This window comes from Callorhinchus milii, unplaced genomic scaffold (assembly GCF_018977255.1).
Source record: "Callorhinchus milii isolate IMCB2004 unplaced genomic scaffold, IMCB_Cmil_1.0 Scaffold2, whole genome shotgun sequence".
Taxonomy (NCBI): Eukaryota; Metazoa; Chordata; class Chondrichthyes; order Chimaeriformes; family Callorhinchidae; genus Callorhinchus; species Callorhinchus milii.
In genome coordinates this window covers 122742864-122770240 of record NW_024704743.1, presented here as the reverse complement: position 1 = coordinate 122770240, position 27377 = coordinate 122742864, and the positions used below count along the sequence as shown (strand labels likewise).

Genomic DNA, 27377 nt, shown 5'->3' with positions numbered 1-27377 from the left:
CCCATCTTTAAAGGCCATTTAAAATGTATCTCTTTTGTCATGCCCTTGGTCAACCTCCTTAAGTATCCTTTTTCCTGCCCCGTGAACTCTATTTGGGATGTTTTGATTTGACATGAAGTGCTCAATCAAATGCAAGGATTATTATAACTGCATTTCCTGAATATTAAATGACCTTTAATATAATGCAACACTACTTCAGTTTTATGGGGAGGCGGAACAGTAATTATATCAGTGGAAAAAAAACTTTTTTTAAAAGATTTAAAATAATCCTAATAACAGTTATGTTTCCAAATTTTAAAAGACCAGCATCTATTTCCATGTCTGCCATGACATCACATTGTGCTAGTCCTAATCTCATTCAGAGAATGAAACTTGTTGCAAAGGAGGGGAATTTCCAAAATAATCGATTGTGGTTAGAAAGAATGAAGTAATCGCAAATTCACTGGAATTTAGTTCTTCAAAATGTTAGTCCTTTGGGTAAACTCTGCTGCTATGTGTCACCACTCTAGTTTCAGTTATTGGTGGTGAATGTGCACACAGCACTGTAAGAATAGTGAGACTTTTGTGTAGAGCAATTCCAAATTCTGTACCATTTTTACTTCCATTTATTCAGCAGAGCGGGCACAGTGTTTCGCAAAGTACATTTAAAGGTGTTCCTTAATGAATGTATTTGGGAATACTACAGTTTTGATCCTGTGTCTAACTACAGGTGTATTATGTGCTATGCAATATGACCTACCATTACAAGAGTAATAACATTATTCTTAGCAGAAATGCCTTCTTAAATGTGAAACTGAAACTGAAAACTAAGATAGAAAGAATGAAATTACATATCAGTGAAATTGGAATCTTTACAATTATCATTTGTATTTTCAAACGCTGTATCAATGAGAGCAAAAAAAACTCATGATTGATGTAATGTTCAGATATTTCTTTCTCGTGGTTAAGTAGCGTTTGTGTGTAGGTTGCAACACTAGCTTCATGGTATTGCATTGGTTTGCCTTTCTGACATGGTGATGTCACCTTTCCAGGAAAACTGCAGCTTCAGTTTACCAGAAGGGGTAGAACTTTTCCTGTTGGCCCTTGAAATGCAAGCTTTGTATGTATATGCGTGGAAACATTATTGGTTCCTTAACAATATAGAAACTAGCTGAATATCACTTCCTGAAACCTACATAATTTAGAAGAACTACCAATTTGCATTTTGATATGTTGATTGTAAACCAGATGCCAGTTGTGCTTTCCTGCAAATGCTTACTTTTATTTTAAAAAAGCAGATTATCAGTTATATGTGTTTCTTGCCTTGCCTTCATATCATTTTGAAGTTAGCGATTGTTTGCCTTTTAAGATTTTGTATCAAACTGCAAAGTTATGAAAAATTTTAATCTCTACATTTCCTCATATTATAATAATAATCCTTGCATTTGATATAGCGCCTTATCACATCTTCGAGATGTCTCAAAGCGCTTCACAGTATATACTGTAAAGTGAATTGACTGGGGGTCCATAAAATTAGATACTGTTTTAATGGGTCTGCAAGTGGACTTGCGGTTTAGCAAGGTGCTTTATACCGGGCTCCCTTTGTATATAGCAGTGCAGTAGAGCATGGTACAAACTTAGCATTCTGCTTGATCGTGAGCTCAGTTTCAAAACTCCCTCTGATTCATTGCCAAAACTTTTCAAGTTCAGAGAAACTTATATGACAGAAATAAGTCAATTGGCCTATCGAGTCTTCACCAGCTCTCAGAGCAAGGTGTACATTCAATCCCACTGCCCTGTCTTATCCCCTCTTGAAAGCCCCAGGGCATACGATATCCCAACAACTGAGAAATTTCAGCTTTGCCCTTCCTTCACCCCGCTTCCCCTCCCCTCCCTTCTCCCCCCCTGACCCCAACTCGGGTCTGAAATGCTGTACAATGTCCAGTGCCTTAGGACGTCCTCCCGATGTGAAAGGGGCTATACAAATGTAATCTTGTTGTTGTTGTTGCTTTTATAACTGGGCCCCAGTGAAAATAGCTTATCCCTATTTACCCTGTCAAAATCCTCTTAATTTTGTACACCTTTATCAGGTCCCCTCAAACTTCTCTACTCTTGTGAAATTAGATCCATTCTCTCCAATCGCCCCTCATAACTAAAACCCCTCATCCCTGGTATCATTATTGTAAATCTCATCTGCATTCCCCCCCTCCATCTGTAACTTATTTTCTGAAATAAGATGCTCAAGACTGAATGCAGTACACTCAAGTATGGCCTAACCCATGATTTGTATAAAGTTAGCATTATGGCTTTGCTTTTGTTCTCTATGCTTGTATATGTAAATCCCAAAATACTATTAGATGTTGGTATTCATTCATTTGCACGGCCACTTTCAGGAACTTCTGTACTTGCACTCCCAAGCCCCTTTACTCTGCTCCATCCTTCCAAAATATTGCCATTAATATAGTCAAACCTGTTTTCTGTAACCACTCGGGACTGGACCAAGGTGGCCTATATGTAAGGATGGTCTCTGACTAAGGGTATGTCGATGTGTGTAGAAATATACGGTGAGCATACTAACCCGTAAATCAAACTAGTTTTGATAATCGATTACAAAATGAAAATCGGTATAGTTTCAGCAGGCTAAAAATGTTCATGTGCCCATGTGTAGACTCCTAGTGTACGCCAATGCCGTGCTGAGCAGCCACCAGACCAGATCTGGTTGCTGAAAAGGGCATCAGTTTACCAATAGAGCTTTAAAAATAAAAAGAGTTGGTTGCTTTAAACCAATGGTTGCTGAATACAGGTAACTCATGGAAAATCAGTTGAGACTGTTCCAAAGTGGTTCTTGAAAAGCAAGTGGTTGCTGAATAGAGGTAGTTCTTTAACAGAATTAGCAGTTTATATTCCATGCCCTCGTTTTTTTCCTAGCGAAATGAAACCTCACATTTTGCTTCATTAAACCTCATCTGCCTTTACGCTAATTTAATTAATACCTCTGGCAGTCACTTGCCGTCCTTTTCACTATTCACATACCCCCTATATCTAAATCTAGATCATTTGTATGTATGGGGGTGGGGTGGAAAGAGGTCCCAGTACATTGGTGCATATTAATCAGCATTAACTGCAGTGTTTCTGAGTGCCTTCCCCAAATACCACTTTATGACTAAATCTGGTAGGATGTGTCAGTATTTTCCATTTGGTTAATTACTAGTCTGACCTGAACAGTTTGCTGTTTCTCTCTGGTATTGGCAACATCATCCTGTTTTGCTCTCTCGTGCCACTTAGTGGCTGCTTTGCAGAATTTGATTGTAGAGTTTGCTTAGATCTGTTTATAGCTTATAAACAACTTGAATTTATGTACTGCCCTTCACACCGGAGGGCATCTCGGAGCACTTAGAAAGACATCGTGAAACAATGAAAAGTGGTTTTATTTGGGCATTTTTGAGAACAGGTTGCCTTCAATTAAATCCAGTACAGCATCAGTTATCCATATGGCAATTATTGGCTTGCCCATTTATCCGTATTGCTTCATTGCGGAAGTGGATGTAGGGCTATAATTTCAGTTTCTTTTAAAAAAAACCTGATGTTCGCGTGCAAGAAGTCATGCACAAGATTACTGCCGATGCAAATAGATCTGCTTATCAACCTTGCATGCATCTTCATATATCAGCACAACTGGATTTGTTTTGCTGCTACACAAGTTGCTTTTATATTTTCACTACATTGTATCCCCCCTTCGCTAGAAAAAGACATGGATGTATATTTTATATATAGAGAGGGCGAGAGAGATAGAAAGTTGGAGTGACAGAGTGAAGGGCTGGCTGAGTGTAGTGATGCAGAAAATGTAAATTTGTTAACGATGTAGCCAATTTGTATTTTACATGATGCCTAATTATTTGTACTGTTTTTGAAAGAAATATTATAACAAATGAGCGTGTTTGAATTGAGATTTCTGACCCCGCCTGTGAATGATTACATATAAATGTGTAGGAGACCCAATACGTTTAAAAGAATTAGTGGATTCATTACACCCTTTGGTATTCCTGTTGACGCATGTTAACTGGAAGTTGTTTACTATCTGGCTTCCAGCACTGACTAGCCAGCTTCCTGCACTAAAATCCACTTTCAGATCATCGGGTTGTCCTCCCGACGTGAAAGGCGCTATACAAATGTAATTTTGTTGTTGTCTTTGGAATGGAATCTTACAGAACAAAAGGAGGCCATTCGGCCCATTGTGCTATGACAATGCTATAACACAGGCCAGGCTTAATAAAGTTCCTCTTTTCCAATGACACAACTTAATCTCAAACTCAGACAAACCTGCATGGCACATGACCATGCCATCGGCCACCCCCCTACTCCTCCCTTCTTCCCCCCCCCCGACCCCAGCTCGGGTCTGAAATACTGTACACTGTCCAGTGACTTGGGAGTAAAACTTGCATACATCTTATTTTTATAAATTGTATAATCGCCGAAGTCATATATGCCATTCAGTTTCCTATCAAAACCGCTTGTGGAGTCCTGAAGCTCAGTAGTTAGATCACTCGCCTCGCAAGTGAGAGATCTGGGTTCAATTCCCAGCAGGGCAAAATGTTGGGCAAGTTTCCTTACTCCATACACCTAATAATAATCCCTCCAAAAAACAAAAACAATAATAAATTGGTCATTTTCAATCTACGACTGTTTGTGGGACATTGCTGTGCGCAATTGGCTGCCGCGTTCGCCCACAAATATACAGTCAATTCACTTTACAGTGTGTTCTGTGAAGCGCTTTGGGACGTCCTCCCGACGTGAAAAGCGCTATATCAAATGCAAGGATTATTATTATTATTATTATTTACCTAGCAGTAAGCAGGAACCCGGTTGTTAGTCGATTGTCAAATCACTTTTCTGGATGGGTAATAATTCCTTCAAAAAATAATAATAAATTGGTCACTTCAATCCATGACTTTTTGTGGGACACTGCTGTGTATAATTGGCTGCTGCGTTTGGCCCACAAAATATACAGTCAATTCACTTTACAGTATATTTTGTGAAGCACTTTGGGATGTCTTGAAGACAAATGCAAGGATTATTATTAGATTTCTTTGCACTAGTTGTATTAATCATCCTCTAACTCATAATGCCACTCCCTATCCTCCATTAATCCTGCACTTACTGCATTGAATTGCAGGAAACATAGTCTTGACCCGTCGCCACATACGCAGAAAAAAAAAAGTAATTTCCGGTGATTCAATGCGATTCCAATGCAGCTGGTAAGCACGCGTGTGGCAATGGGACAAAACTACATGCTTGTAACTTGGACTTCATGTAAATCATATGAAATGTTGTGGCCCTGACTGCTGTGACGTGAGTTTTGCTGTGTGTATAAAAATCTGTACTAAATATTGCGCTTTTTAATTTCAGTTGACCACAGTCGTGTTAAACTTCAGAATCCAGACAATGATTATATCAATGCAAGTCTAATTGTAGAGGAAGAGGCCCAACGAAGCTACATTTTAACTCAGGTGGGTAGATATAAAATGAACCTCAAAACATGTTTGTTACAAAAATTAAGTGAGAATATTGAAATCATTACAGTTTGTATAAAAATGCTTATTTCTTAATTGTTCAATATTCACGTACAATTGAACAGGTTGTCATTCAAATGGTGAAAATTTCATTTGGAGAGTGTACTTGTACATTGTTGGGGTAATGATGATCCCGTGGCCTCCTCCAATACTTGTTGTCTATGATATCTGGATATCTTGTGGATCTTTTCCAGTGCTTCCTTTGCCAACTAACCACTTGTGATTCCAGAGGGCTACAGCCTCGACCAAGCTTAGCAGTAAGTCATGCTGACTGGCAGAACTCTGCTCTCAAAATAGATTTGTCAGAATGGAGTTCCTGGGAGTTGGCATGATGTACTGATTACCAAGTTTCGTCGTTTGTAGTTCTGGAAAGAGTCCCATGAGAACTCGCTCTATTTTAAGCTATTTTGAATCACAAGCAAGTAGTTTAAATGAATGCTATAATAGATTCTTGTTTCTGATGCCGTTACAACAACAACAAGATTCCATTTATAGAGCGCCTTTCACGTCGGGAGGACGTCCCAAGGCGCTGTACAGTTGGGTCAGGACCCGAGCAGGGAGGAAATGGTCAGGGTGAGGGGAGGGAAGGGAGGGAGCGAGGAGGGGGTAGAGAGTCGAGAGGGGAGCTGAAGGCACGGTCAAAGAGAAAGGTCTTGAGACCGGCCTTGAAGGAGGAAAGGGAGGAAGCGGCGAAGGCACTGGGGGATAGAGTTCCAGAGCCTCGGGGCTGAGAGGCTGAAGGCCCGGCCACCGATGGTAGGGCGGTTGGGGCGGGGGGTGTGGAGTAAACCGGAGCCAGAGGAACGGAGGGTACGGGCAGGTAGGTAGGGGATAGTAGGTCAGAGAGGTAGGAGGGAGGTAGGGGGATAATAGGTCAGAGAGGTAGAAGGGTTAGAGACCAGTTTGCTGACCAATATAACATGCTTCTTCAAAGTTCCCACGATATGAAGGATATACCAGCTTTGGAGGATCACCAGTGAAAGTTCAGTCAATTAATACCTGAGCTGTAGAGCTTTAAAATCTGAATAAAGACTTAGAACTGAAGTTAAGTGTCATTTCTTCATGCAGAGAGGTGTGAAGATATGAATAGTAAAGATTGATTGATAGAGAGAAAGATAGAGGTAATTAAGAGGTGGGGCATTGGGATAAAAAGAAATGCCAAGAGCTAATAAACTGATCGAACAAGCTCGATGGACTGAATAGCCTTCTCCTGGTCCTCTTTTTCTACCTTCGTATTGGCTGCCTCATTTCCGTCCCCCCTCCCCCCCACATAATATACAGTCAATCCACTTTACAATATATTCTGTGAAATGTTTTGAGATGTTTCAACGACTTGATAAGGGGCTTTATCAAATACAAGGATTATAATTATGTTTCAGACTTAAGTTGCGGCTAACTGTATTGAGGTCACCTGAGATCATAAGGAGTTCTGATGAAGGAAATGCAGAAAGGAAAATGATATGACTTATCATCCATGGCTCATCAAGTCCACCTGGGATGATCTCTTCTTTCCCTTTTCCCCCTCCTCCCCCAACCAACTCAACCTCCTATCCATTGTTCTAACCACTTCTTTGTTGGCGACCACTATCCTAAACGAATTTTTCTTAAAAAAAATAGAAACTGAAAAGAAATGTTGTCAATTTGGGCGCAGGTGGGAAATTGCTCTTGAAAATTCTTCCCAGACTCCCCAAATCATTCATCTAATTTCACATTTACCAATCGCTGGAGGGTAGTCAGGTAAACTGGTTCTGCTTCAGTGATTTTTTTTTCATTGTCAAGTAAGATTTTCTGTACGTGGATTCAATTGAAGGTCCAGAGTCTGGAAAGCCGTTGATTTTTACAGAACTAGTTGCCTCTAGAAAAAAAAATTGCAATGTAAATGGTATTAGTCAATTAATGTTAACTACCTCAGCTGGCCTTGGTCATAGAGAAGAATTATCTGGAGAGTGAATTGTACTGTTGTTGTATTGCTTATTTTGTTGCTGTTAAAGACTACTACATCATTCAAAGGTGCCTGTACCAACAAAGGTTGAGAACTGCAATGCTGAACAGCCCTGCACATTTCCTTAGGTGTGACTATTTAGATCTTTGGTAAAAAGGCCTCCATGACCCTGCTCTTCTCTACCTCTGGGACCCGCTGACCATATCAAATTGTCCACTCCTCTGCTCATCAGGCTGTGGCCTGTTCCACGTCCCTTGGCCCGCCCCACCAACAGTGGTCAGGCTTTCAGCTATTCTGCCCCCGTCCTCCATCCCACAGTCCCTTTGCCTCGCCCCCTCCCTTGCCTCCTGCAGGGCCCATCTCAAGACCCTTCGCGTCGACCGCACCTTTGGCCACCCTCCTACCCCTACTCTCCACCCTCCTAATCCCATCCCCCAGCCTAGGTGCAAATGACTGAGTATCTAGTACTTTGGAACATCCTCCTGATGTGAAAGCTGCAATAAAATGTAATTTGTTGTTGTTTTCTTTTAATAGGGTCCACTTCCCAACACTTGTGGACATTTCTGGCTAATGGTATGGGAACAGAAAAGCAAAGCAGTCGTGATGCTTAACCGTGTTGTTGAAAAGGGGTCGGTAAGTGGATCATCTTAAGGGCCTCCTTGATTTCAACTATGTTACTGCGACGTGAAGATCTGCAGAAAAGTTTTAAATGTTATGTTTAACAAAGACGTTTAGAACCTGTTTAAATTTAATAACTCCCAGCTATTTGGGGTAACAGCTTTTCTGCATATTGTGACCTTTAAAGGGATCAAACAACATAATGCTTAGTATTTAATATATTGCCACATAGTCCTCACGATGAAGCACTGTTTCAATTCTCATGGAAGAAATATTAATTTTTGCATTAATTGCTCAAGATAATAATGATAATAATCCTTGTATTTGATGTAGCATCTTATCATATCGTTGATGTCTTAAAGAGCTACACAGGGTATACTGTAAAGCAAATTGACTGTATATTTTGTGGGTGAAACCCGGCAGTCAATTGTGGCACAGCAGTGATATTTATTAAGCAAAATAGATTAAGTATAAAAGTAGAAATAAATATGAAACAACAACCTGCATTTATATAGTGCCCGTCATGCGAGGTTGTGTCACAGAGTGTGTGTATAACTGGTGGAGTCTGACACCAAGCCAGAGGGAGGGGGGAGGTGACCGTAAGCACGATCAAGAGAAAAAAAAAAGTTGGGATGAGGGACAAACAGCAGGGGTGGTGGTGGGGGGGGTGTTAAGCAAAGCGGATAGGTAGGGGACATGAAGGGATTTGAAAACGAGTGAGAGGATCTTGAAATCAATCCATTCGGTATTTGGGAGTCAGTGGAACCTGGTGTGATGGAGTAACAACAACAACTTGCGGTTATGTAGCACGCTTCAAGTAGGATAGTGTCTTAGAGCTGCGCAGAAGTCTGTGTAACTGAGAATTAAAAGAATTCTATGAACAGTCCAAAACTTGTTGCTGAAATGAAGTTGTTTGAACCAAGGAGTATGCTTGTGAATGCCAGAGTGTGCTTTGGGATATTGATGGAGTTTAACCAACTGCAAATTGCCCACAAAATACACACAGTCACACCACTTTAAAGTATATCCTGTGAAGGCACTTTGAGATATCTCCACACTGCAATAAGGTGCTTTATCAAATGCAAAAAATTATTATTAAAACTGCATAGCTTGCCATTAAGAGCACTGACCAGCTATCCCGCTGCTTGTCTAGTTAAGACTACCCTATCCATTAGGGCTTTGGAGGGTAGGGAGGTGGGAGGGTGGCCAAAAGAACAGTCAAAGAGGAAAATTGGCCTTGAAGGAGGCACGTTAGGGGGTATGGCAGAGGGATTCTTGGTTGGAGTTCCAGAGGGTGGGGGCAGAAGCGGTGAAGGCCCAATTGCCTGAATAATTTCTTCTCATTTTCTTTTAATACCCTGGGGTGGAAACCATCTGGGCCTGGAGACATCAGACCCATTAGTTTATCCATTACTATTTCTGTTAATTATCAGGCCTTTACATTTAATAATAATAATAATAATCCTTGCATTTGATATAGCGCTTTTCACGTCGGGAGGACGTCCCAAAGCGCTTCACAGAACACACTGTAAAGTGAATTGACTGTATATTTGTGGGCGAACGCGGCGGCCAATTGCGCACAGCAATGTCCCACAAACAGTCGTAGATTGAAAATGACCAATTTAATTATTGTGTTTGGTTTTGGAGGGATTATTATTAGGTGTGTGGAGTAAGGAAACTTGCCCAAGGTTTCGCCCTCTGCCTGGAATTGAACTCAGGTCTCTCACTTGCAAAGCGAGTGCTCTAACCACTGAGCTACAGGACTCCATTTTTCCCTCTACCTAAACTCTAAGATTCTGTGAATCTCTTGTATCTCATCCTCTTTCACTCTGAAGACTGAAGCAGATTATTAATTATGCCACGTCTTTATCCTCTGCAACGATCACACCTTTATTTGCTTTCAATTGATCTCTTTACCATCCTCTTTCTTTTGAAGTATTTATAAAATGGCTTGCTGTGACTCTTGATACCATCTGCAAGTTTCTCGTCACATTCCCTCTTGGCCTTCAGTAGTTGATCATCATAGGAACAGGAGGAAGCCATTCAGCCCTTCGAGCCTGTTCTACCATTTAATTAGATCATGGCTGATCTGTACCTCAACTGATCCTTTCAAATCCAATTTCATAGTATCAGGTTGCTTCATAGGTTGCCAATTTCATCAGGTTGCTTCATAGTATGTCTGTTGTTGAATGTTTTTTTTGTGTATTGTACTAATTACCTTCTTTGAATAGATTCCATTGTTTGTCAATTGGTTTCCTAATTCCCGCTGCTTTTTCTGGTTAATTCAGCAACAACAACTTGCATTTATATACCTTCCCTCCTTTCTTGTGCCTTCAAAGCTAGCCTTAATTAAATCCCAAACTTCAAATTCTTCTACTTTTGGTGTCCTTTTTGTTTAAAATTTCCTTTCTCTCCCACTCTTTGCTCAAGTTTCTTGTGCATGTTCTGTGCTTATGTTTAGGTCAATTCAGTTTTTTTCTACTTCTTTGTTAGTTGTTTTAATCTTTTCATTGTATTATTTTCACTAAAAGGACATGGATAACAATTTGATTCAGATTGAGGATATCCATTGATTACATCTTCCCCTGCATTATATTTCTGCATTTCAAATTCAGAGTGGAAGAGTATGTAGGACAGTATTAAATGTTGAGCAAAACACAAAGTACTGCAGATGCTGGAAATCTGAAAACAAAGACACATCTTTCCTCATTAAATGTTGAGCATTGTGTTTCTGTTAAATGCTAATGTGAAAAGCTGGTGTTGCCCCAAAACAAGACATTTCACGTTCAGAAATCTGATTATTTGAATTACATGTACACATTAATTTAAGAATATTTCCTGAAAGCCATTAAAATCATAACTAATATCCATACCAGTTTTAGTAATGTATGACTTCTTTATGCACTGCAGGTAAAATGTGAACAATATTGGCCGAGCACAGAAACTGGTGAGATGACGTTTGAAGATACTGGGTTTCAGCTGAGGGTATTGTCAGAAGATGTTCAATCGCACTACACTGTCCGACAGCTACAGCTGAAAAAACTCTCTGTAAGTTGAAGTGGAATAGGCGTCTATACATGTGGTAATGGTCATTTAACCTGCTTTGAGGAGTCCTTGTATCGCAGTGGTTAGTGCGTTCCTCTCACAAGTGAGTGGGCCTGGTTTCAATTCCCGGGCAGAGCGCAACCTGAGGCAAGTCTCCTTACTTGATGTGCCTCTGTTTACCTGGCAGTAAATAGGGGCCTGGTTGTTAGTCAATTTGGCAGATCACTTTCCGGGAGTAATAATCCCTTCAAATAAATAAATAAAATAATAATGATGATGCAGTCACTCAATGTATGATTGTTTGTGGGTGATTGGCTGCCATGTTTTGCCAAATATTTTATATATTTTTAATATACACACACAAATAATACACACACTTTACAGTATATCCTGTGAAGCTCTGAGACGTCTCAATGATGTGATAAGGCGCTATATCAAATGCAAGGATTATTATTATAATTTGTGTTGCAGTCTTTCAAGCTTTTTTTTAAAAAAAAATGTTATCACGTTGTTGAGATGCCTCAAAGCGCTTCACAGAATACTGTAAAGTGAATTGACTATATTTTGTGGCCAGAACTCAATTTGTCAGTGATAATTATTCAATAAGCCAAACTATTCACATAAGCATAAAAGAGGAGACTCGTGTCCAGGAGCTTGAGCCACATGGCCTTGGACCCCATTCGTGTGTGGCCAACCGACCAATCTCTGGAGGGTGGGGTAAGGGTTGGGGGTAGGAGGAGAGGATGTCCATGACATTCAGGTTGTATTGTAGAAGGTAGTGATTTGGGACTCTGAGTTTATTAATTGGCTTTTATATAAATGGACACTGGGAATATCATGCAATAAACTGAATTATATGTATATCCGGTATTCAATTAACCAAACTGTATCTTTAGATTAGGCTTGCGAATGGTTTGGGATTTCAAAATTCTATTCAGTTCTATCCTCCTCCACTGCCTCTCCTCTTACCTCAACCTTCAAGGTTCTATCCTTGAACAGTTCAGATCCTATCTCTTATCACAAACAGCTTCTCCTCCAGCCCCCGCACCGTCTTGTGTGGTGTTCCTCAAGGCTCTATCCTCTCCTCTTCAACCTGTACTTGCTCCATATTGTCGACATCATCCGCAGACATGGGATCAACTTCCACATGTACGCGGATGATACCCAACTCTATCTCTCTGCCTGAATGAGAGCCAACATTCTACAGTTGAACGTCAGCAAGACTGAGGCAGATCACGTTCCAGGAGTAATAATCCCTTCAAATAAACTAATAAAATAATAATGATGATTTAGTCACTCAATGTATGACTGTTTGTGGGTAATTGGCTGCCATGCAACCTTGAAGGTTGAGGTAAGACTCTCTTCCGCACCTCAGGCATTGGCAGCATCAGCGTCCAAGGATGCACGCTCTACCTCACTGAGCCAGTTCAGAACCTTGGTGTCTTGTTCAACCCTCAACTATCCTTTCTCCCCTGCATTCATGCCATTATCCAATCTGCCTTCCCCCACCTCTGCAACATCGCCTGACTCTGCCACTGCGTCACCCCTCAGGCTGCTGAACCCCTCATTCATGCCTTCCATTACATCCAGGCTCCACTATGCCAATGCCAGGCTTGTCGCCTTTCCAACTCTTCCCTCTACAAGCTGCAGATCATCCGGAACTCTGCAGCTCGTGTCCTTTACTGCACCAGGCTTTGTGATCCCATCACCCCCACCCTCGCCCAGCTCCACTGGCTCTCCATCCCTCAGAGGATTGAATTCAAAATCCTTGTCCTCACATTCAAGGCCTTCTGTGGCCTTGCCCCTCCCCTACCTCTCTGACCTGCTAACCCCTTATCAACGTGTCTACCCAGCAGCTCCGACCGCCACACCATCGGTGGTCGGGCACTCAACCTCTCTGCCCCACCCTCTGGAACTCCATCCCACATTCCCTTTGCTTTGCTCCCTCTCTTGCCTCCTTCAAGGCACAACTCAAGACTCTCCGCTTCGACCGTGCCTTCGGCCACCCTCTGTGCCCTCCACCCTCCTTGATCCCAACCCCCACCCCCAGCCCCACCCCCCGACTGTTCGGCATCCTTGGGACATCCTCCCGACATGAAAGGCACTTTACAGATATCATTTTGTAATGTATCCTGCTGATGCGATAAGGCGTTATACCAAACACAAGGATTATTATTTTAATTTGGGTTTGTTATTATTGACTTCTATCAACAGACTAATGAAACAAGAGAGATTTTCCACTTCCACTATACAACATGGCCTGACTTTGGAGTACCAGACTCGCCTGCTTCATTCCTTAGCTTTCTGTTCCTTGTAAGAGAGTCTGGCTCTTTGAATTCTGAACATGGACCAGCCGTGGTTCACTGCAGTGCGGGCATTGGACGATCTGGCACCTTCTCGCTGGTAGATACCTGCCTTCTTTTGGTGAGTACAACAAATTTACATTGAAAACAAAAACAGAAGTCACTGGGAACCCTCAGCAGGTCAGGTGGCATTTATGGAGAAAGGAAAGTGAGTCAGCGTTTCGGGTCCAAGAACCTTCGTCAGAACGGATGAAGGATCGTGGCCCCGAAACGTTGACTCACTTTCCTTTCCCCATAGATGCCGCCTGACCTGCTGAGTGCTCCTAGCGACTTCTGTTTTTGTTTCAGATTTCCAGCATCTGCAGTGTTTTGTAACAAATTTACATTTATGTATAGAAGTGCCTTTCATGACAGGAGCATGTCTTGAGTGCTTCCCCAATCTGACTGGGAGCCAGAGCTGGAGGTGGGGGGAGTTGAAGAAGTTGGGGATGCTGGAAAGAGACCAAATATGTGCTTAAAGAGAGTTTTTAAGGTGGCTTATCGTTGGAAAGCTTTCCAGACCGTGCTATCAATGACAAGCTACACTGTTTTAGCTGGTTAGATTCCAGCAGCACTCCAACACACACTCTCAGGTCCCCAACCTGAACCCAATGCTTGCCAGAATTAGGTAAACAGGATGTGTCCTTCCAGGGAGAGAGAGCGCATTCCATTCCAACACTCTTATCTCTGGGATTTCCATGTGTAGATGGGAGGCGTGGAATTCTCAGTTTGGTTTGGATATTGTTAAGCACAGTATGGGTTTCCGCATGTGTCAGATACCTGGTAGATACCTGACCCCCAAAAATGTGGGTTTTAACGGTAGAGAGGGGCAAGGTTGGGAGTTTCAGAAAGCAGGAGCAGAATGGCTGAAAGCTCGCTGATTGAGTCTGGCGAACTGGATGAACGAGATAATCAGGATGAGTGAAAAGAGGTTCACACAGGAAGTGGTGGGGGGGAGAGCGAGAGAGAGAAACTGGTGGACCTTATGGTTGGGGGAATGCTCCGGTAAAGCCATTAGCACGTAGTGAGCACGGCAGAGGTTGCCCAGACCTGAGCAGAAGGAGGTTGTGGAATGGTCCAAGAGAAAGAGAGAAAAGGTAAGGTGGGTGGCAGGAGCGAAGTAGGATGGGGTGGGGACAAGAAATGTTTGGGCAAGGAGAAGAAAAGGAGGGTGGAAGGGAGGAGGGAGAAAAGAGGGGGGTGGAGGGGCAAGGGATGGGAACTCTGGCAGCCATAGGGGCATGCAGAGACAAAGAGCGGAAGATTAGCTGGATAAATTTCAGGCCTGTGAGTGGGTGGAGGGAGTAGGAGAGTCATACGGGAGTTTGAGTGAGATGTTTGGAGCAGTGAGGGAGATCCAAATCATAATGCAGTTGTTTAATCATAATAATAATTCTTGCATTTGATATGGCGCCTTATCACATAGTCGAGATCTCAAAGCGCTTTGCAGAATATACTGTAACGTGACTTGACTGTGTGCTTTGTGGGCGAAACGTGGCACACAATTACTTACAGCAGTGTCCCACAAACCGTCATGGATTGAGTTGTTACAATTGGGAATATTGAAGCAATATCAACAGATTTAAAAATGTGATTGAGAGCAAAATTGTATATGAATCATTGAATCCTATAGCACAGTAGTCCCACTCCCCCAATCTTACCCCATAGCCTTGCAATTTTTTTCTTTTCAACTATACATCCAATTACCTTTTGAAAGTTATTATTGAATCTGCTCCCTCCACCCTTTCAGGCAGTGCATTCTAGATTGTAACAACTCGCTGCGTAAAAAAAAAAAAAAATTCTTCCTCCTTCTGGTTCTTTTGCCAATTATCTTGAGTCTGTGTACTCTGGTTACCAACCCACCCGCCAGAGGAAACAGTTTTTTCCTTATTTGCTCTATCAAAACCCCTCATAATTTTGAACATTTCTATGATTGGAAACAAATCTTTATTTTACATCTGGCCAGTCCCAATCAGAAACTCTACCATTATGTATGAACTTCCATCAAACACTGCTTTGTGAACCTCATGTTAATTTTTCAAGACATTTTACTATTGTGTTATTCAAAATTCTGTTCAAAACTGTTCTGATCACTTACTGCTGTTGGGATAGATAAACAAAACTGAACAAAATGTTACTTTACTGTTTGGTCTATATTACGGTACTAGATGTTCAGGTGAAAGAAGCAATATGAAGTTCTGCTGAATGGGTTATTTTTATTACAGATGGAAAAACGCAAGAACCCTTCATCTGTGGACATTAAAAAAGTACTTCTAGGAATGAGGAAAGATCGGATGGGACTTATTCAGACTGCAGATCAGTTGAGATTCTCTTATATTGCAGTTATAGAGGGAGAAAAGCGCATCAAGGGAGACTCTTCTGGGAAGGTAAAGATCAACTGGACTCTGTATTTTGTATTTTTTGACAGTGTAACACCGTGAATTCCTCCTTTTGAAAACCCAATCTTTCTGTGTTGCCTGACATTCCAAACTGGTTTAAATAAAATCTGTGGTACTGGCGAGGCGGGCCATTCAATTGCAAAAATATTTGTATCTAAGTCCTTTACATCTACAGTTAGTTTTAGTGAAAACGTAGTAGGAAACACAATAAGGCGTTGCACTAAATACAAGGATTATTTTATCCGCAGATGGATCAACGGTCTGACCAACACTTACTATGTTGTGTTCATTGAGTAAAAGCTCGTCAGCCTAGCCAACATCCAGTTTCAGAAATAACATTCAGATATTTTGTCCCAACTGTTTTCCATGTAGATGTCAATACAATGGTTTATTAACGCGCAACAGACTACAGTGCTTCAATATGTACTCTAGCAAAAGCTTTAGCACTTGTAGAAAAATGCAACACATTTATTCTTAAAATCTTTCTGATCGGTGAACCATTTTTTGATCAATTAGATGGTGAGTTTTAATTCTGACTCCAAAATATATGGATTTTACATTCTAAAATTTCGATTTTTTTCTGGGTTATAAGATCAAACTGTAGAACAATGGCTTATTTTTATTGATGGGTGGGTAATGGATTGAAGGAGAAGTATGGGACACTGTTGTTATCATGTTGAATATAAAGGTTGGATTGGGAGAAGGTAAAAAAGTACTTTGGGAAATAATAATAATAATCCTTGCATTTGATATAGCGCCTTATCAAGTCATTGAGATGACTCCAAGCATTTCACAGAGTGAATTGACTGTATATTTTGTGGACAAAATGAAATAATTTACCTCTGATGAATTAATTAACAAAAAGTTAATGCAGAGACCTTACCACGGATAAGAAAATTAGCAAGAAAATTCATCCAATAAATACTTGTTGCTTTTTCACTTGTCTATGTGTAATGATGATATTTTGCCCACAAAGTAGATTTCATCCACAGTATATCCTGTGAAGTGCTTTGAGACGTCTCAATGATGTGATAAGATGCTATATCAAATGCAAGTATTATTATTCTTGTATTTGATATAGGGCCTTATCATGTTGTCAAGACGTCTCAAAGCACTGCACAGGATATACTGTAAAGTTTATTAACTGTATTTTGTGGGCAAGACTGTGTATTTCGGCAATGTTCTGAATTTGGTGCACTTTTATTTCCTGATCGAGACCGGGACTAAACAGTTTCTAATTCTCTGTATTTTTATAGAAAAGGTGGAAACCACTTTCTGATCAGAATCCAAATCCTGTGAATGTGCGTTCGCCTCCACCACCCCAGCCTCCAGAAAGCACAGTTGTACGGTACAACGGGAACAAGACTACTGGTTTGTCGACCATGGAAGCAAACGATTCAGAAACAAAATCCCCCATGGAACAAGCTTCTTACGTGAAACAAGAAAACGAGGACCACAAATTTCAGTAAGTGAAATTTTTTTTGCTGCAGGAAAATAATTTGTTTCCCCAGTTTTTGCTCCTACAAGTATTCCCAGCTGATTGACGACGTAATGATTTACCCGGGTGTGGAGAGTCCAAGTCTGGTCACTTCTGGAAGCAAGTGCTGTGGTGTTCTGCAGTTCTGTGAGTTCAGCCAAATGTTTGGGGAACTTTAGTTGACGTCACGGTTAACACTGTGGAACTAGAACCAAATCTCTAACCAATTAGTATCAGATCCCAAGCGCTAGCGTGGACATTCACTACCTTGTTGCAGACACGCATTAGAATAACTTTTTGACAGCCGGTCTTTCCCAAGCCCAGTACGTTGAGCATCATTTGAGATAAGTGTTTGTACTGTAGTGCGAGAGATGGAAGAAGGCACAACAGGAGGTAGGAAGTAATAATAATAATCCTTGCATTTGATGCAGCACCTTATCAAGTCGTTGAACCGTCTTAAAGCACATCACTGAATATATCTGTGAAATTAATTGACTATTTTGTGGGTGAAACGCAGCAGCCAATTGTGCACAGCAATATCCCACAAACTCGTGAATTGAGTGACCAAATTATTATTAAAAAATTTTGGGGGAAGGATAATTACCCCCCGGAAAGCGATCTGCCAATCGACTAACAACCGGATTCCTATTTACTGCTAGGTAAAGAGAGGTGTGTGGAGTAAGGAAACTTGTCTAAGGTTTTGCTCTGCTGAGGCCTGAAACTGAGGTCCAAAGACCATTTTGTCTTACAATTTAAAATCACATAGAATCATGCAAAATTATTAAATTTAGTCTTGATTAGCCATAGTTCCTAAATTAAGGCTTCCAAATTGACTATTTAAGAATTTTACTCAATTCTGCATAATTTAGTATTTTAAGACCATGGAATTTTTGGTCTTAGTCTTTTGAGATCAAAATCATAATGAGTTGAAGACTTTATTGATGACTTCTGTTAATTCTCTAAGTTAGTTTGGTCTATACGTGGTTTATATTCTTTACTTGGTAAATGTGAACTTTTTTTGTTTCTGCCCACATTTGTTTCATTCAAAATCTGAGGAAGATCATACCCATGGTTGACACCCATCCCTTTAACTTTCCTTTAATTTCATGGCCTGAAAGGAAGTGTCTGCCCTGATCCCAATTGTGTTTCCAAGTTTCAGTTTTAGTATTTCTTTAATGGAATTAATCGTTGAAAAATGTAGGGAAATTGGGTTTCATCTGAAAATAATTGCTGCATATATTGTTTCTATTGCAAATCAACCTTGGACTATATAATAGCCCCCACCCGAACCGTTCATCATCTGGGGGTGACATGTTCCCAGACTTCTGCATTGCGGCTCCATATTGATGGAGTGCCACAGTGACCTGGTTGTCCTTCATTTATTCTTCCAAATACGGAAGTGTCTGATCTGTTCAAAACTTCCCCGTACAGTGATGCAGCTGGTTTGAGTCCTCAGTAAAGCCATCAAAGTTGCAGGTCCTTGTTCCTGTGGAACTGCGGATTTGTGCTTTCACATGCTGCATTTGTTTGTTTATCCGTTTCTTATTTCTGCATTTCAGTAACCTTCGGAAACGCCTCCGCGAGGACAGGAGAGCAAACACAGCTCAGCAGGTGCAACGAATGAAACAGAAGCAAAGTGAAACTGAGATGAAACGAAAAAGGTGGTTATTTTGGAAACCTTATATCATTAGCGCTGGTGCGGTCACTACTTTGGCAGCTGGAGCTTTTATTTGCTGGCATATGTACTTTTAATAATGAGATTGTGTGACTGTGCACTTCAGGTGTTCAGTGGCCATTTTGCACCTGAGGTGTTAGGTGCTAAGGATTCGTGTCTCCCTTGCACAAAAAAAAGAGTAGATTGATAGGTCAGAGGAAGATCCAGTAGAGTATAGGTACTGTTTAGCTGAGTTGTCCTCAACGATTGCAACAGTTTCTCAGGTTCTTATGTTTCAGGTGTTTGAGATAAATAAAACCTCCAAACCGAGAAAAAACAGTTGTAAATATACATATTTGTACTTGTGTTACAATAAGCATTTAGTTTAAAAATTGTGCTTCCATTAAAAGCAATCCTCCTCCTCCTATTCCTGCTGTTTTTTTTTCCATGAGGCAAAATTGTGCTTTAATTTTACCCCATGGTGGGAGACACCCTTACCCTGATAATTTGTGCAACTGACAGAATTTTGTTGAATTAGAAGTAAGATTTGAGCATCCATTTGTGGAGTCCTGTAGCTTAGTGGTTAGAGCACTCGCTTCGCAAGCGAGAGGACCTGGGTTCGATTCCCGGGCAGGGCGAAACGTTGGGTAAGTTTTCTTTCTCCACATGCCTCTGTTCACCTAACAGTAAGTAGGAATCTGCTTGTTAGTGGATTGACGGATCGCTTTTCTGGGGGAAATAATCCCTTTTTTGAATTTTTTAAAAAAAATTGGTCACTCAATTTAGGACTGTTTGCAATTGGCTGCTGCGTTTCTGCCACAAAATTCAGTCAGTTCATTTTACAGTATATTCTGTGATGAGTTTGAGACATCTCGAAGATGTGATAACGAGCCACATCTCATGCAAAGATTATTATTTTCACAAACTACAAAGCTGCCATTAGTGGAAAGCAAGCAGATAATTGGTCTGCCGTGTTGCATTTTCATAAACCTTTCTTTCCATCTGTAGAAATAGTGTGCCCTTAAAGGATTAGTGCAGAGATTTCAAAGCACACCAAAGTATTGGACTTAATATTATTCTTTTGTTAGTTATTTTGTTTTAAATGTGCTGTGCGTAGAATACAGCAATTTACTCAGCCAAGGCATAGGAAGCATTTTGGAAATACAATTTTTATTTTTTAAACAAACCCATGACTGAAGTGTTTGTGGAATATTTTCTGTAATGTTGTGTATTTGTAAAATACCAGTTAACTCGTTAGCCCATAGAGGTTTCCCCATGAAATGCAATGCGCAACCTTTAAGTCAGGGTGTTCATTTCCATGGACATAGAATAAGTTTTTCAATTTCTGCATTGTCAGAAATGTAACTTAAAACAGCGACTTAATTTAAACATTTCCTCATTTTAAACTTTCTATAATATAGAGTCCAGGGATTTGCTTACAAAGGTACTACCATATCGAAAAGGTGATAATGTGGAAAATACTGGCAAGGCATCCAAAGGTGCTTCTGTGGGTTAAAGAGTTGAGTAGTGTTTTTTTGTGATGGTTCAATTATTTGACTACCTGAGATGAAAGATTAGGACAAGTTTATGTACCGTGTGGGGGAGTGGGGGGGGGAAGAAACAAAGAAGTGCGTTAATATTGAAGCAAATTAACATTTAAAACTTGTTATAGGTTCTACATTCCATTGAAATCAGTTGAATAAAATTCAGTCTGAGGAATATTTATTTCATTGCATTGTACATTTGTATTGCAAACGGGGAGGTTTTGTTTGGTTGTGAACTGGTCGTGAATGTGACGAATATCAAAATGCACAGGTTTACTCTGCTATACTCTTGAAGTACTTGAATACTGCCACTAGATGTGGCTCGTGAGCTTTTTTTAATCATCTTTCAGTGACAAATGCAAGGAACTGTTAATTTTCAGATGTATTTTCTATGTGCCTGCACCCGGGAAAGGAAAATCTTAGATTTCAGAACCGTTGCTATTTCAATCTGGGAAAGAATTGTAAGTCCCAGTAAGCATGCTCTGAATTTTTAAACTGTCTTATAATGATAGGAATTGTAGCTTTATTTTTGTACAGTGCAGAAGTAGATCATTTGTTTTCCCTATCCAAGCAGGTTAGCACGTAACCAGTTAACAGCTAATTATTTTCATGCAGTAGGTGTACATGTGAGTTTCTTTCCTTGTATTAACTCTTTAGTGTGCACGTAAACTAATAATAGCTTTATTCCTCCTGTCTTATTCTCATGTGGAGTTAATAATTTTAGTCTCACATTAGGACCAAATTATTATGCGCTTAGATATATTTTCAGTACCAGAAAACTATTTTAGCTGAGTACGTGATTGTGTTCATTGCAGCTATTATTTGTAGGATTAAAAATGGGTGGTTGATCAAATGTAGGTGCAGTTTTAATGCGACTACAATATAATAAATAATAAAAATTGTTGTATTTGATAGCACCTATTATGTCTCAACGTCTTAAAGCACTTTACAGTAGTTACTATTAAGTGTATTGACTGTATAAATTGTTATTGTGAGACAGAATTTTGAAGGCTTAATGTACTTGAAACTAAACTGTAAAATGAGTTGCCTTTTTTTAATACCATTCAGTTAGTCCACAAGCAAATTGCAAAGCAGGCATATTCCAAAGATGGTTTCTGTGGATCACTGGAGCCTATTGTTAAACCTTAGCTGGAGATTGAACTATCTTCTTAAGAACTAATTAGAATAAAGTACATTAAAAAGAACGATGTATAATCTTAAAAAAGGGAAAAAATATATACATTCAATGGCCCTTTCAGAATCAATTCTTAGAACGAGTTCAATTTTTTGTCCCAATTGCAGTGACATTAGAATACACACGATAATGTGTAATTTTAAAGCATGAAGATAGGAAAATAGATTTGAAAATATATTCCAATCTTTCTGTTTCAGAAAATATATTCCATTTTAAAAAAAATTGGTTTTTTTTTTCCTGTTGTATGGCCAAACTGTATCTATTGGTTGATTGTATGTGGAACGCTGGCAAACACACTTATTTTTAAAAAGGTCTCTTAAAGCTATGCTTAAATCATTCATTCCATTGCATTAGTTGTTATGAAGTGATAACATTTAGCTATTGATGGTCAGGGGTTATAATAATAATACGGCATCGTTCTATATCTATGCTTTATATCCCCAAATATTCTCCCAATGGAATTTTCTTGTTTGACACCCAACTATCTTTCAAACCCTAGATTTGGTCTATCATTTTTCTCAGTTTTCCCATCAGCTCCACAACATCACCTCCATCACCGCGTCTTTCCGGTATCCCCCTCCCACATTGGCGTGTAAGCTTTCAGCCATTCTGCCCCGCTTGGCGGAATTCCATCCTGGAGTCCTTCCAATTTTAAAACCTTTCTTATTGACCATGCTGGCTGTCATTTTTCTTTCCCCGACTCCCCCTCCCTCACTCACACTCTTTCTTCGGCTTCTCTTTGCCCCCACCCTGGCTTAGGTGCACAGTCAGCCTTGTGAAGCAGTTTAAGACAGCCTTCCAACGTGAAAGGAGCTATATACAACATGAAAGGCTTTATATAAATGTCAATTGTATTGTGTTTTAAGCACTGTAGTATTTTCACAAGTTTCCATTTTGATTGTGTTGCAAATAGAAATCCAGCAACAACTGATTTTTTTTTAACACAACAGAATAGGTAATTGAATGTAATGAACCACATTTGTCTTGGGGGTGGGGGGATGCTCAATATTCTAAAATAAATAAATGTAAATTCATTTGACAAACCCAACATATTGCTGATGTGCTCAGTGTTGAGCTGTTCTGATAGTAGTTAAGATGTAATTCCGGATTCTTTCCAGATAGAGAATGACTAAAGAGTGACTCAACAATTCCTTGTGGATGAGTTTGGTGCGATTGAAATTGCATTCATTAAAAGTGAACAACGGATTAAGAAGTGCTTACAATCTCAAGCGAAACACTTTGAGGGACTAATGGGAAATTGCTATCAAACCAGACTTCGATAAACCCTTACAATAGAACATTTTAACTCAGTAATTTCTTACAGGGCTACAGTGGAGTCCTGGAGCTCAATAACAACAAAATTACATTTGTATAGTGCCTTTCACATCGGGAGGACATCCCAAGGTGCTGGTCAGTCAGTGTTTCGGACCTGAGCTGGGTTTGGGATTGGGGAGGGTGGAGGGCAGGGGGGAAGCAGGGTGATAGTCACTAGTTGGTAATAGGATATCCTGCAAGTGCAGGTTTGAACCCTCACTAGGATAGTTGGTGCTCAGAACTCCCATTGAGCTGCCTGGTGAGCAGCTCAGCTTGAGAGCATCATCAGCATCATCACCATGACAGTTTGTCAGGATCACTTCCCAAAGCACTTCATGGGTCTACTGTAATGTGCGCTGCTGTATATTTTGTGGGCAGCCAGCTTGCATCCATCAACGTCACACAAACAGCTATGAGCTTGATGGTTAGAGCACTTGCCTTGCAAGCGAGAGGACCCAGGTTTGATTCCCGGCAGCATGAAACGTTAGGCAAATTTCCTGACACCACATGCCTCTGTTTAACCTAGCAGTAAGTAGGAACCCCGTTGTTAGTCGATTGGCAGATCGCTTTTCTGGGGATAATAAATCCTTCAAAAAAAAAAAAAAAAAAAATTTGGTCACTTCAATCCACGACTGTTTGTGGGACACTGTTGTGCACAATTGCCCACAAAATACACAATCAATTCACTTTACATTATATTCTGTGAAGCGCTTTGAGACGTCTCAAAGACGTGATAAAGCGCTATATGAAATGCAAGTATTATTATCATGAAATAAGTGACTTACTTGAGGGATTGTTGGTCAGGACACTGGAAGAAACTCCCTTCTCTTTTTAAGTCGGGCCATGGGATTTTAATGTCTACCTGAACAGGCAGACGGGACCTTGGTTCTAACGTCTCATCTGAAGGACAGCACTTCCAACAATGCAACACCCCCTCCCAGCACTGCATTGGAGTGTCAGCTTGGACAATACGAGTTCCATGTCCGGACATGAAGCTTGAACCCACAACCTTCTGACTTGGGGGTAAGAGAGTGCTACCAACTGAGCCATCCTGACACACAATCCTACCTATTGCTTGATGGTTCTACCCGTTCAAAGTGTAGAGTTTGACCAGAAGCTTCTGACCTCTCTGTGTACCAATCAAGATGGATACTAAGCTCTGAATATATGAGAGAGTATTCACAAGACCAGACTTTGGGTAACTCCTTACAGCCTCTGTGGTGCCATGCCTCAGTTTCCTCATCAGCTAATCAACAGACATCTATCTGCCTTCAGTGTGGTAGAAGGACAAGCAGGACAGCTTGTGAAATGCCACCCACCTTGATGTTTAGAGGTGTAAGAGCAACGCTGTGTACCAGACATACTTGGCACCAACTGCTTGATCCAGGCCTTGTGTGAGGAGCTTTGATAAATAGATGTATTTGCCGTAAAGCTGTCTCCCTGCGTATTCATCAGCAGGTTACTGTTAACTGGAGCCTTCCTTCCCTGCAGTTGCTTCCCCTTTGCCAGAAATCCATCCCAATGCTTGGTGCTGGACTTCACAAATAGGCTGAAGGAATCTGGTCTGCTGTGTGCCCAAGAGCTATGAAGCAAGAAGGAGAAGTGCTTGGGACGTGTGCGCCTTTTACGCCACAAGTTTAACCTGCATTAGGGCCCTGGTGTCGTTGAAGAGAGATTAGAATGACCAGAGTGCCCTTCACAGTGTAATCCCAAAGGGCTGTGTTCCAGAAACCACTGGTATATACCACAACCTGTAGATACTGATACTATTTAGATGGATGTCCCTTGTATCTTCCAGTCAATATCTTCAAGGTCCTTTTTCGAGCCATAATACCAACTGCACACAGTTGGGTGTCATCCTCCATCATATCCCACTAGATGGTCCAGTGTTTAAGATGGTGAGTGAAGCCCATAAAATCCTCCAGATGAGCTGGACCAACAGCACAATATCAACTGCAAACAGAAGCACTATGATTCTATCGGAAATGCCTGGCACAGATACACTTGTTGTGCCATCCAATACACCATTGATGAACATGTTGAATAAGGTTTGTGACAGTTGACGCCTTGCCTCATGCTCCACCCCCACCATTTCAAGAGGGATAAGCTTGGTGAGTCTTCCATCAACCCTTACACAGATCTCGGAGGCATCTGTAGACATTTATGGGCATTTATAATAATAATCCTGGCATTTGATATAGCACCTTATGTCGTTGAGACGTCTCAAAGTGCTTCACAGAATATACTGTAAAGTGAATTGACTGCATATTTTGTGGGTGAAACGCGGCAGCCAATTGCACACAGCAACGTCCCACAAACAGTTATTTTATTTGGGTAATGTCCAGCTACAGTAAACTCCTGCTATCTCATCACTTGAAGGGAAAAGGCCTCAATGGCAAGTTATCCGGAGTGCTGAGTTAGGTATATGTATAAATACACATGCCTAACTCACTAACTAAATGAAGCTGGGATAATGACAACATGAGGACTCAAGTGGTAGTGACGAGTTAAGACGGGGTTGAGTTATCAGGAGTTTACTGTGGGTGAGTAGAAAAATACAATTGCATCGACTCATAAAATATTTACAGCGTAGAAACTCCATGTCATTACTGCTGCTTAAACCCTGACTGGAGCTAAGTCACCACCTCCCTTTGAGGGATGAGATATCAGTTTACTCTAGCTCGACATTGCCCGACTAAAATAAAACTTTGTGGGACACTGCTGTCCACAATTGCAGTCAATTCACTTTACAGTATATTCTGTGAAGTGCTTTGAGGCGTCTCAATTACATGATAAGCCGCTATATCAAATGCAAGTATTATTAATACCTTCTCTTAACCCATTCCCCTAAATTCTCCATGAACTCTTAATAATTGCCGTCAAGTATCCAATACTCTTCTAATCGTGTATTAACTGCTTTTTTTTGACCATCTATGACTATTGTTCTAGGTTTACTTTCCATTCCATTCGGTGTCTTCTATATTTCACTGAAGTGTCCTCTGAAACTTCTCTTTTCATATGGCTGAAGAACCCAAGTTGTTGGACAGTTGCTAATCAATTTGCCAGTTATGATTTGCCCATAAAATGATAGTACTGAATGAACTTGGATTTACAAGGGTAGATTTTTGCATACGTTCTGAATTGATGTGATTTAATCCTATATCCTTTAATTAGGGATAGGAAATAATTGTAACCTATCTATAGTAATGGAAAGTCTTCAGACTTTGAACTGACTTTGAGTGTTCTAGATTGCCAAGGGAGTTAATTGATTTTATAGCTTCCTGGGAGTCACTCTTCATTTGTAAGATGGACATTGATAGCTATGCATATAATAACAACAAAATTGTCTGGCCATATCTCTCCCTGTTTCGACACTGAGCACTAGAATAGTTTACCAATTTCTGTTTGTCCAGTTGACCTTCAAAGAAGATGCGTGGATCGAACTTGCTGGTAGCATTAACTACTGTAGGGAATTGATGACAAGTGAGTTATGTAAATTGTGCGTGTTTTTATTTAGAGAGCATGTTAAAGTTGTACCGAAAACAATATAAACGTGAAACCGGTCAATCAATGAAATCTGCCAATAATAACAACAATAAATAATTATTGTAGTCCTGAAGCTTAGTGGTTAGAGCGCTTGCGAGTAAGTGAGAGGACCCGGGTTCGATTCCTGGCAGGGCGAAATGTTAGGCAAGTTTCCTTACTCCTCACGCCTCTATTTACCTAGCAGTAAGTAGGAACCCAATTGTTGCCGATTGGCAGATCATATTCCGGGGGTAATAATCCCTTCCCAAAAAATAAATAATTTGGTCAAACAATCTACGACTGTTTGTGGGACACTGCTGTGCACAATTGGCTACTGCATATTAAGCACAGAAGATTTACAGTCAATTCACTTTACAGTATATTCTGTGAAGCGCTCTGAGACGTCTTGAAGATATGATAAGGTGCTATATCAAATACAAGGATTATTATTTTTAAATAAATCAATACTTGCATTTAATACAGTGCCTTATTACGTTGGTGAGATGCTTCACAGAATGTATTGTAAAGTGGAATGACTATTTTGTGGGCGAAACGTGGCAACCAATTCTGCACAGCAGTGTCCCACAAACAGCCATGAATTAAGTGACTGGAAAGCGATTCACCAATCGACTTACTACGAGGTAAACAGAAGCGTGTGGAGTAAGGAAACTTGCCTAAGGTTCTATATGGTGTCAACTCACTTTACATTGTATTGTGTGAAGCGCATTGAGACGTCTCGAAGACACGATCAGGCGCTATATCAAATGCAAGAT

At 40.5% G+C, this 27377-nt stretch overlaps 1 protein-coding gene across 1 annotated transcript in view; it reads left to right on the top strand.

The window, feature by feature from the left end:
- The window catches only part of ptpn2b (protein tyrosine phosphatase non-receptor type 2b), a 40569-nt gene that overhangs the window by 10116 nt on the left and 3076 nt on the right, over positions 1-27377 (top strand). Inside the window, exons 3-9 of the mRNA XM_007895024.2 lie at positions 5386-5486; positions 8026-8124; positions 11020-11157; positions 13369-13578; positions 15722-15883; positions 17152-17360; positions 18932-19033. Coding sequence (XP_007893215.1) covers positions 5386-5486; positions 8026-8124; positions 11020-11157; positions 13369-13578; positions 15722-15883; positions 17152-17360; positions 18932-19033 — 1021 coding nt within the window. The remainder of the gene's footprint in view (positions 1-5385; positions 5487-8025; positions 8125-11019; positions 11158-13368; positions 13579-15721; positions 15884-17151; positions 17361-18931; positions 19034-27377) is intronic.